Below are 10,872 nucleotides of genomic sequence, written 5' to 3' on the forward strand. Positions count from 1 at the left end.
AACAATAGGCTACATTGAAACAAATAACTGATGTAATTCTCAAGTAGCCTTGAGAGACGTAGCAAGCACCAAATACCACTCTGGAAGAGAGTCGACGGCTCGACATGTAGACTACTATGCTTGACGCAGTCGATCTTCGCCCCCTATCTATCTTTGTGCGACTACATATTCATACTTTACGAATGAGGTTCACTGTTTTTGGACGATACTAGCAGATGAATCATATTATTGTTCCATTGATTCGTTCTATAGCATTGTATATCATGCGACGCGTGACTGCATAGGAAGTACGAAAGCTTCACAATCTGTCGACGCCACATTGGATCAATAGACTTTAATATTGTCTGTGACGGTCATGGCCGATATCATCAGTTCAGTTAAGTGTAATTAGAATGTCTTCAGGTGAAACAACACAAGATTGTGATACAATTAAATGCTCGGATGGAGTCGAAACGGTGAAGTCAATCAATCATTAGCATACAAATGTATAGTAAAACGCCTATGACCTCTTTTAGGATTTGTCCATACTTTCTCAAAATATGTGAATGGTCCCTCCAGGACGGTCAAAAATGCCCAAATGTTCCTTTTCACGCATTCCGTTAGACTTTCAGGAGAGACGTTGCATATATTTCCAAAAATATTCTGTGGCCGTGAAACATGCTGCTGAAATGCCAGTTTGAAAAAATGTTTCCAACAAATTTCCCCACCTATGCGGGTGCGGGTTCCTCACCTGTACTGGCGAATTTCGACTGCATAGCAGTAAACATCTCGCCAAGCTTAAGGTTGGAGAGCGAGGCGATTGTACAGGTACACCGTACAACTATAAAATGACGGCAGTGTCAACCAGAGCCGAAATAACGTCGGAACGGGTCTTACCCGAGTCGAATTGGAATAAAAACCCTTTTTAAGGAACCAAAATTCTGTTTTCTCGTCTGCTATTGTCACAGTCTATCGAAAATCGACCAACACAAGAACACAGACACAAATGATTTAGTACACTCAAAATTCCATCAATTCATTGTAGGATACGGCCAGTCCGCTTCTGCCCTCTTTGGCTTTGGAAACAGCGGTGGCCCCGATACTCTGCTCCAGGCCTTTCCACGAACGTTCAGACAGCCGTTGCGCTGCGAGGAAATGCCGATCTCAAGTTAGATCAAGTCATGAGCCATACATCTTATGCCATACTAAGCTGGTATTCTAATTTCTGACTTCCTGAAAATGCTACAGGAGAACTACATAGTACAAAACGAGCCGAGCTTGCTGTACTGTACATTAGGGCTCTTCAAAAATGACTTTTTTTCTCAAATCGTACTGGCTACTTGATAAAATTGTTAGGTTACCTAATTTAAGCCTACACACAAAATTTGGTTCAATTCCAACCAGTAACCGCTTTGCTACAGGAGAAGAAAGTTTCTATTTATTATGTAAAAATAAATAATAAAAAATTTGAAAATTTTCTGTTCACCCCATGAAAGTGTTAGGCTGTCTATAGAAACGATGCTCAAAAAATTTGGTTCAATTCCAACCAGTGGAAGCGGAGTTATTACCGTCGAAAAATTTGGATTTGAATAAAATAGTATTTACGGTGAGCACAACTATAATGAATAAACGAAGAATCGGTCGCCGTAAATACTATTTTATTCAAATCCAAATTTTTCGTCGGCAATGACTCCGCTTCCACTGGTTGGAATTGAACCAAATTTGATGAGCATCGTTTCTATAGACAGCCTAACACTTTCATGGGGTGAACAGAAAATTTTCAAATTTTTTATTATTTATTTTTACATAATAAATAGAAACTTTCTTCTCCTGTAGCAAAGCGGTTACTGGTTGGAATTGAACCAAATTTTGTGTGTAGGCTTAAATTAGGTAACCTAACAATTTTATCAAGTAGCCAGTACGATTTGCGAAAAAAAGTCATTTTTTAAGAGCCCTACTGTACATATACAGACATTTGCCATTCTTATGTTTATGATGGGGTTACCATACGTCCTCTTTTAAGAGGAGATGTCCTCTTGATTGACTTTTTAAAGTGTCCTCGGAGGACGCCTAAATGTCCTTTTTCTTGAGATTTTGTCCTCTTTTTGAGAATTTTGGTCAAATATAGGGCCAAATTCGACTGATATACTGTAAATCAGTACCGAAGTAACGCTCCGGCGGGGTATTTCGGGAGCTGAGCCGGAAAGCTGACCTTGTTTTTTTAGTCAACCGACGTAGAATGTGAAATAATAACTTGTATTTCGAGAGTTGGGCTGGAAAGTTGACCTTTTTTTTTGGTCAACCGACCACGAAGTGGGAAAAATTTACCATTTTTTCAGGATTTTCCTCCGGTTTTGCAAGTCTGAAAATTCTGAAAAAGCGTCCTCTTTTCAGATTTCCAAAATATGGGGTATTTATGAGTATGATCTCTATTTTGATATACAGAGTGTGCTTGATTTTGGTTGCACTTCTTCCCGATTCAGAATAAAATTCAATATTCAAGTTTTCACAAATTCAGCAATTCCGATTCTAATCTAGTTTAAAAAACAACGGTGTAGCTATAATTCCAATTCAAATATTATTTATAAGCTCTGGGCTAGGCACAATAGTTCGAATCGAATAATCAGACAAGGTAATTTCGTCTACTGAAACTATATCGACATACTATTTTACACTGTGGAAGCCTTGAAACCTTGATTGGACGCATCTCAGCATACAAAACACGCATTGCGAAGTTACACACATTAGCGGAAATGACATTTCTATAAAGTTGTGATCAACCCACAGTGAACAATATACCTGAAGAGTTTTCTCCGAATACGGCTACATCAGTCTGTTCGTTGCGCAAAGCCACCGTATTTGATGTGGAAGAAAAATCTTCATCTTCGGCGCCTCCTCTCATATTGCCCGTAACCAAGGAAAAGGTTACTTCTTGGCTACGATTAGCTGGAAGTTCCACGTGTTTTGACCCGCCTGATGTGATATTTCATCTACGTTAGTCACGAAGCACAGGTGGCCAAAGAAGCCAGGGGCCACCTACTAAAAACGGGTCGCATGAATTCTAACATCATGTGCGAAAACAGCTGATTTGCATACATGAAGTCAAAATTAAGTTTTTCAAGGTAAAAAATTGACAACATTTTTTAGGTCAAAATATTCCGTTTTTTGGTGAAAATTTGTCAGTTTTTTGCCAAACTACTACGACAGTTCCAACCAGAAATGAAGATAAGTAGTAGAATTCTAACATTAGGGCCTATGCGCGAAAACACCTAATTTGTATACATGAGGTCAAAATTAAGTTTTATAAGGTAAACGATTATCAACATTTTTTAGGTCAGAATCTTGCGTTTTTTGGTGAAAAAAATCGCCCTAGTTTATAACGCCATAACAAGTCATCAACCGAATATCATAGTGATCAAATATACCCGGTAAAATTTCTCGAAAGTCCGTTATATAGTGGGAGGTCCATTCCTGATTGGGATTGCAAGCGACAGAAAACTCGTAAGGCGTGACCACCGGCCGGTAGAAATCGGCCGAGTCTAGTATGCTGTGTTCTGGGTTCGCTATTAAAACGTAGATATCAATCTGAACAAAAATAGCACATTTTGAGAAAATTAACTTCACGTAAAGTTTTCATTTTCTTTAACCAAAAAATGCCTCACCTCTAAATAATTAGCTAATTTCTCCGGGGTTAACTTTCCCATGATAAACGTATATGTCTTCTTGCCGGCAAACTTTGCGATCTCTTTCATATAATTGAGGCACTGCAGGTAACCAGAGACGCCCATCGTCCCGACCAGTATTCCCACTAGCCTGGCATCTTTGGCTTTTTCGACAAGGCAATATCTTTTCATTAACTGCCTAAATGAGCATGAGCGAATGTTGGCGGAGAGCAGAGTTTGACAATCAGAAAGTTTTCAGCTATTCCTAATTAGATTAGAATTAGAATGATAGCCACAGTTTTTTTCCAAATTCGATTAGAATTAGAATTATAGCCTCGGTTTTTTCCTAAATTAGATTAGAATTAGAAGTATAGCTACAGTTTTTACCAAAATAGATTAGAATTATAGCTACAGTTTTTTTCCAAATTTGATAGGAATTAGAATTATAGCGACAATGTTTTTACAAATTAGATTCGAATTATAGCTACAGTTTTTTCGAAATTATATCAGAATTAGAATTATAGCTACAGTTTTTTCCTGAATTAGATTAGAATTAGAAGTATAGCTACAGTTTTTACCAAAATAGATTGGAATTATAGCTATAGTTTTTTTTTTCGAATTAGATTGAAAGTAGAATTATAGCACGTTTTTTTTTCTAAATTAGATTAGAATTAGAATTATGGCTTAAGTTTTTACCAAATTAGATCAAAATTAGACTCAGAATGATAACTACACTCTAGTCAGTTTTTTTTCTAAATTAGATTACCATTGGAATTATAGCAACACATTGCCATTGCCATATCATGATTATTTCATAGTCATTTCATATAATTCATATTTATACATTATCATAATTCTTTCATAAGAGCTCCTTCGAAGTACAGAACTTCAATATAAAATTGAATAATATGAACTAAACCCGAATATTTTCAGCTGACACTCGTCAGGGGTAATCGTCAGCAAATAGTAGAGAATTGGAAAGAACATTGTATAGCAACAGTGATATCACCAAATTTGACGTCACCGACATGAAAATTGCTGAAAAACGTTATTTTTACCAATTGCAATAGAACTTTGCTACTTACCTATTGGTGTTGGCCCGCATTATTTCGTATCCCTTTTCAGGGTCGTAAACATGAACTTTACACGAAGGGTGAGAAAGTATAAAATTTTGCAGCGATTGGCAATTTTTCGGGCCGAGATAAAAAATTTCGTAGTCGGATATACTCTTGTCGCTTTCCAAAGGAACCGTATAAAACCCAGTCACGTAATCCTGAAGAAAAATGAGAATCAAAATGCATTGAAAGTGATACTTCCAATGTGCAATGTATCGGGAATTGAAAGATAGGGTGTTTCTACATGACATCGTCACACAGGTTGCACACAGGTGATCAGTAGCCAGAGTAGTAAGACTACTCGATGGGAATCAAGAAGTAACAACATAAATTTCTACTTCTAATTTACAAAATCTTAAGTGGAAAAATTAAGTGGTTTTGCCTGAAAATTAAGTGGTTCCAGGTTATTGATGTTTAAAATCTACGATTCCAAATCATAGTATTTACAGTAGGTAGATCTATAATAAATATTTCAAGAATTTGCCACCGTTTTTTTACTATTTTTTTTAAAATCCAAAATTTTTTACTCCAACAACTTTGTTTATACTGGTCGAAATTGAGCCAAATTTTTCGTGCACCATTTTTTCAGACAACCTAGCAATTTTCAGGGAAAGCCAATAAAATTCGAAAAAATTTTTGGATTCATTTTTATTAAATAAATCCAGAAATTTCTACTCCGAGAACTTCGCTTCCACTGGTTGGAATTGAGCAAAAATTGGTGTGCCGCGTTTGTTTTAGGTAACCTAACAATTTTATCAAGTAGCCATTAAAATTTGATGAATAGAGTTGAAGATATTTACCACTCTCAAGCGTACGAGAATGATTTCTGATTCATTATGAACTGAACTTGATTCTGGTTGTATTTCTTTTTAATTCAATAATTCTAATTTTAATCTACCATGAAAAAATGTGTAGCTATAATTATAATTCTGATATAATTCATTTTCAAGTTGTCAAACTCTGCAGTAGCATACCTTGCATTCTTGAGGATGCAATGAATCCGTTTCCATACCAGACTGTGAAATCTCAACGTTGTTAGAGTCCGACTCCGCAGGCTCTGGTTTACTTTCGTCCTCCATTCGGCAAGTGCATCCGGGACAAGATTTTGTGCATAGATCAGCCAATACGTTACCGCTGTCCTTGGTATCGGTGGTTAAGTTTGACCCCCCAGGGTCGGTTGGTATATTGAGCTGACCGATCGAAAGGTAAAGATATTCGTTGACCAATGATTGAGAAATTTCACCTGCAAAACAGATTTTGATTATCATTACACAATAGGTTCAAACAGATAAAATAATTATAGTTCTTGAATACTGGAGTACTTGAATCTGAATTGAGCATCAATTCTGATGATTTGAGTGGAGTAGTGAGAGATGATTTCATTTTCGAGTACTGACATTTCACGCTCCAAGCCACTAAGAGTGAATTTATCAACGAGAATTACAGTTTCGACGCTATAACAACTTTGAAGAGCTTCTTGGCGGTACAGAACTTCAATACGGTATACAATTGCATTTTATATTCATATTGAAATGAGCCCAAATATTTTTGGCAGACACTCATCAGGGGTAATCTTTCCAATTCTCTACTAAATGTTGAGTGTCAGCCGAAAATATTCGGGTTCATTTCAATATGAATATACTATTCGACTATTCAATTATTAGAGCTTTTTATCTCAATTCTAAAATGCAAGAAGTTGGATGCTTGTACATTAGGGCTGTTCAATAATAACTTTTTTTCCTGAATCTTGCTAGCTACTTGATTAAATCGTTAGGTTGCCTTAAAAAACGACGCACACCAAATTTGAATTGATTACAACCAATTTTCGCAGGTTTCGTACAGTTTGAAAATTTTGAATGCAAAAAAAATTTTTTTTTCAAATTTTTCTGCCAATCCCATGAAATTGTTGGGCGGTCTTCAAAAACTATCCAAAACAAATTTGACTCAATTGCAAGCCGTTGAAGCGGAATTATTTCAGTTTTTCTTTGATAATTCTAGGATTATCCTTGATCGGTGGATAATGTACAATGTACTTGATCACAGAAATTTTCAATTAGTTGAGAAGTTTCAAACGTATTTCACTGCATGGTGTCACAATAGAGTTTATGGTGTACTTTTTGGGTGTCTGTCGCCATGGTGCAAGTGAAACTGTGTAAAATTACCCTGCAACTTGGAGTAAAAAACCACGGAGACTTTTAAACAAACTTCGTTAAATTACGATAATGCAGTATAATAGAAGCTATAGCAAACGGCAAAGTCGCAATTCTTTCAAAGGATACCAAACAATAGCGATCAAGATAGTGGCCCTTAACAGGACTTTGTGAGCTTCGCCTTCAAAAACTCGAATAGGAGTCTATGGGACGTGTAAATATCTGATATCAAAAAAGGCAGCATTAAATGCAGCTTCCATTCAAGTTGCATACATTTGTCGTAATTGAATTTAGGGTTATTTTGATTTTTGAAGGTTCGCCGGTCCTTTGGTAAAAATGGTTGAGAATCACTATACTAGAGTAGGCTATGGTACCAATGACGACTACTTTCATCACCTCTGCTAACAACACGATCGTACCTACAACATAATTACACATGACGTGATGTAAAAACACAATTCGTGTCGTTTCCTTCACAGGAAATGCTTCTCTGAAAGAGCGCTTGACATCTTCGCAATCGATGGGGGATTCATACTTTCCGAAAACGTGAAGGGCCGGTACGGTGGCCGATTGTGTCAGCCCTGATTCACCGTAGTGTATGATTAGATCTGCGTCGACATGTTTCGCGTTAACTTCGTCGATATCACAGCTGAAAAAAATAGTGGAAATAAATTTCTGCACCTTGTTGGAGGCACACAATTTCAATACACAACTGAATAATATTTTCACATTGAAATAAACCCGAATATTTTTGGCTAACACTCGTCAAGTCAAATAGTCATTTGGGCTTAGTTTTGCCCAAAAACCGAAATATGTTGAGTAGAACTAACGTCATAAATTTCCACAATTTTAAAGTAAATATAATCAAGTAGTGTAGCCTCAGTTTTGTGTAAAAATTGAATTCTGTGAAGTAGAAGTGATGGCCGTAAATTTCTACTCAATTTAAAGTAGAAGTCGGGATTTCAAAGTAAATAAGTATTCTAGAAGTTTTGCATAAAAAATGAATTTTGTTGAGTACAAGTAGAATTAGTCTAAAATAACAACAATAAATAGTCATGCAAGACAGGGTTGTAATGACTCGAGTCATGACTCGGCTCGCAATTTTTGAACCTCGTGACTCAGTGACAACCCTGGTAAGAATATACCAATTTTATCCGATAGTCCGTGAATACGGCATTAGTAGTAAATTTAAGAGATAAATACTCGGTACTCACTGTCCGTAAGAAGTATCCGCCATAATATATATATTTGCATCATCGCAAGCTTTTTCGAGTTCATAAGCAACACTGGTGGCATCAACTAGCAGGGAATCAGGGAATTGAAGCGCTACTTTCTTGCACTTATGATCCTGCAAACAGAGTGTTCCAATACCTTTTAGCAGCAGAAGAGTCAAGCATACTTGCACACTTTGTGCAACTAGAACTAGAACTTTTCAGAGCTCGCAACTACAACTACGACCAACGAACTTTAAAATTCGCAACTTGATAATACAAATTACTGAATTGCGAATGAGAAACATTGGATTTAAAATCGGCATTTCAAAAGGACGGTATTTCGAGTTTGAAACGGAAGAGGATCCAACCCCCAAAATCCACACTCCTGACTATGAAACTGTTAGTAAGTGATGACTAGGGCAATTGTTTTTTGACATGTAAAAAAAATTCAAAATCAGGTCAAAATCGTAGAGTTGGGTCAAAAAATGTCAAAATTGTTTACAAAATTGAAACTTTTTTTGCAACCTGCATTTCGTTTGTATCGTAGATATTGCACTGTAGGTGAACGTATGACATTTGACAGCTTGTTGCCTACATTATAGACCTACCATTGTAGATGACCCATTGTCTGCTCATTGTGAATCGCTTCTTGGAGGTGCAGAACTTCAATATACAATTAAATAGTATATTCATATTGAAATGAACCCGAATATTTTCGGCTGACACTCGTCAGGGGTAATCGTCAGCAACTAGTAGAGAATTGGAAAGAACATTGTATATCAACAATCGTATCACAAAATATGACGTCACCAGCATGAAATTTCGAATGAGAGAGCGTTCAATGTACTATTTTTAGGTGATACACGAACTCCTTTTGTTGACAGAGTTTTGGTTGGTGTATTTTGATAAAAGTTGATTCCAAGGCACACAAATGGAATTGTGAACGGCCTCGACCTACGATTCGAAATCGGTCGTCTCGATAATTATTCGCACAAATCGGATTATCCAACAGATGTTTGCCGATGGCAGAATTAATTGCCTTTGATCGATCAGCATCAATCTTAAGTGGATGAGTTAAGGGTGAGCTTTTCACATCGCGTGACGCACGTGTTCTGATAAATCTGGGGACATGTTGGTTTATGCGATCCTGCAGACGTCTTGACGTTCTTCCCACGTAGCCACTGTGATTGTGATTGTGGCTACGTGGGAAGAACGTCAAGACGTCTGCAGGACCGCATAAACCAACATGTCCCCAGATTTATCAGAACACGTGCGTCACGCGATGTGAAAAGCTCAGCCTTAACTCATCCACTTAAGATTGATGCTGATCGATCAAAGGCAATTAATTCTGCCATCGGCAAACATCTGTTGGATAATCCGATTTGTGCGAATAATTATCGAGACGACCGATTTCGAATCGTAGGTCGAGGCCGTTCACAATTCCATTTGTGTGCCTTGGAATCAACTTTTATCAAAATACACCAACCAAAACTCTGTCAACAAAAGGAGTTCGTGTATCACCTAAAAATAGTACATTGAACGCTCTCTCATTCGAAATTTCATGCTGGTGACGTCATATTTTGTGATACGATTGTTGATATACAATGTTCTTTCCAATTCTCTACTAGTTGCTGACGATTACCCCTGACGAGTGTCAGCCGAAAATATTCGGGTTCATTTCAATATGAATATACTATTCATTGTGAATCATAAACATTCAAATGAAACAAATAGGTCGACATGGTGTTATACTCAACGTACCGCAATATCGTAACTGAAGCAAGACTGTGTGGGCATTGCATGGTTCTTATATCAAGAAGCGCACGATGAAAAATTGTGATGTAGACACCATTGCCAGAATGAAGCAACACGGTTTGTCACCAGCAGCGTACGCACAACTTCAGTGTTGTCAGCCAACAACTGCTGCTGTTGAACATTCTTTCTCCATTCTTGGCAAGCTACTTAGTAAGGACAGACACTTTCTACCCGAGAATGTAGGAAAGTATCTTTCGTTGTACTACAACAAATTTTAATTATTTCTACCATAATGCGTAATGTAACTACTGGAATCCATCATAGGGCCAGCTTTCGTTAAAAAAAGTTTTTTCATGTAAAAATTTGTCAGTTTTTGAGGCAAAAAAGTTTTCTTTGTCAGGCCGAACTACTTCATAAGGACAGACAGTTCTAACCAGAAATGAAGACAAGGACCATAGTACAATTCTAACATTATGTGGGAAAACACCTTATGTCAAAAAATGCCAAAATTTGGATTTTTTAGGTCAAAATCTTCTGTTTTTCAGGTAACAAAACGTCCTAGTGGTGACTCTGAGCTAGAAATGGCAGCAGGAACATCACACAACTGAACACCGGCGTCACGATTCACACTGACACGTGTTTTCTAGTTGCTCTGCCACTAAATTATTTTCAAAATGAGCAACAAGAACGGAAGCTACTTAAAAAGCAGTAGTTGAATGACCGTCAACTAACTAAATTCGAAATTTGGACAAGCCTGGAGTAGACCTTAAATAAGTGACAATCGCCTCACCTTTATATGCTTCGAACAACGAGCGATCTCATAAATTTCAAATATATCTTCTTTTGACGTTTGTTTCGAACCGACGGCAGATGATTCCCTTCGTAAAACATCTTCTGCGTTAGAATAGTACGCATTCGATGACGCCATCAACGCTAGTCACCCGTGTTGCCGCTAAAAGCTCCCTCTTATCGACTAGAATTATTTGAATAACGTTAC

The 10,872-nt window shown here is 37.2% G+C and overlaps 1 protein-coding gene across 1 annotated transcript; it reads right to left on the reverse strand.

The window, feature by feature from the left end:
* Window positions 1-974: 974 nt before the first annotated feature.
* LOC145438593 (2-(3-amino-3-carboxypropyl)histidine synthase subunit 2-like) lies at window positions 975-10,803 on the reverse strand. Its single transcript, XM_080315931.1, has 9 exons — window positions 10,666-10,803; window positions 8,121-8,254; window positions 7,326-7,555; window positions 5,731-5,999; window positions 4,727-4,914; window positions 3,642-3,840; window positions 3,405-3,564; window positions 2,779-2,952; window positions 975-1,124 (listed from the first exon to the last, which is right to left on the reverse strand). The coding sequence occupies exons 1-9, from the start codon at window positions 10,801-10,803 to the stop codon at window positions 1,000-1,002; spliced, it is 1,617 nt and encodes a 538-aa protein (XP_080172057.1). The 3' UTR covers window positions 975-999.
* Between the last annotated feature and the right edge of the window lie 69 nt (window positions 10,804-10,872).

This window comes from Botryllus schlosseri, chromosome 5, assembly GCF_051294905.1.
Source record: "Botryllus schlosseri isolate E-star chromosome 5, Bs_hap1, whole genome shotgun sequence".
In the NCBI taxonomy this organism is placed as follows: Eukaryota; Metazoa; Chordata; class Ascidiacea; order Stolidobranchia; family Styelidae; genus Botryllus; species Botryllus schlosseri.

What these genes read in the sequence shown, in the direction of transcription:
- LOC145438593 (XM_080315931.1), bottom strand. Translation starts at nt 10,803, where the DNA reads ATGGCGTCATCGAATGCGTACTATTCTAACGCAGAAGATGTTTTACGA. An exon ending in TGCATCCTCAAGAATGCAAG is followed by an intron (nt 4,915 to 5,730) that starts GTATGCTACTGC and finishes ATTTTTCTTCAG; the next exon opens with GATTACGTGACTGGGTTTTA. An exon ending in ATGCGGGCCAACACCAATAG is followed by an intron (nt 3,841 to 4,726) that starts GTAAGTAGCAAA and finishes ATGCTCATTTAG; the next exon opens with GCAGTTAATGAAAAGATATT.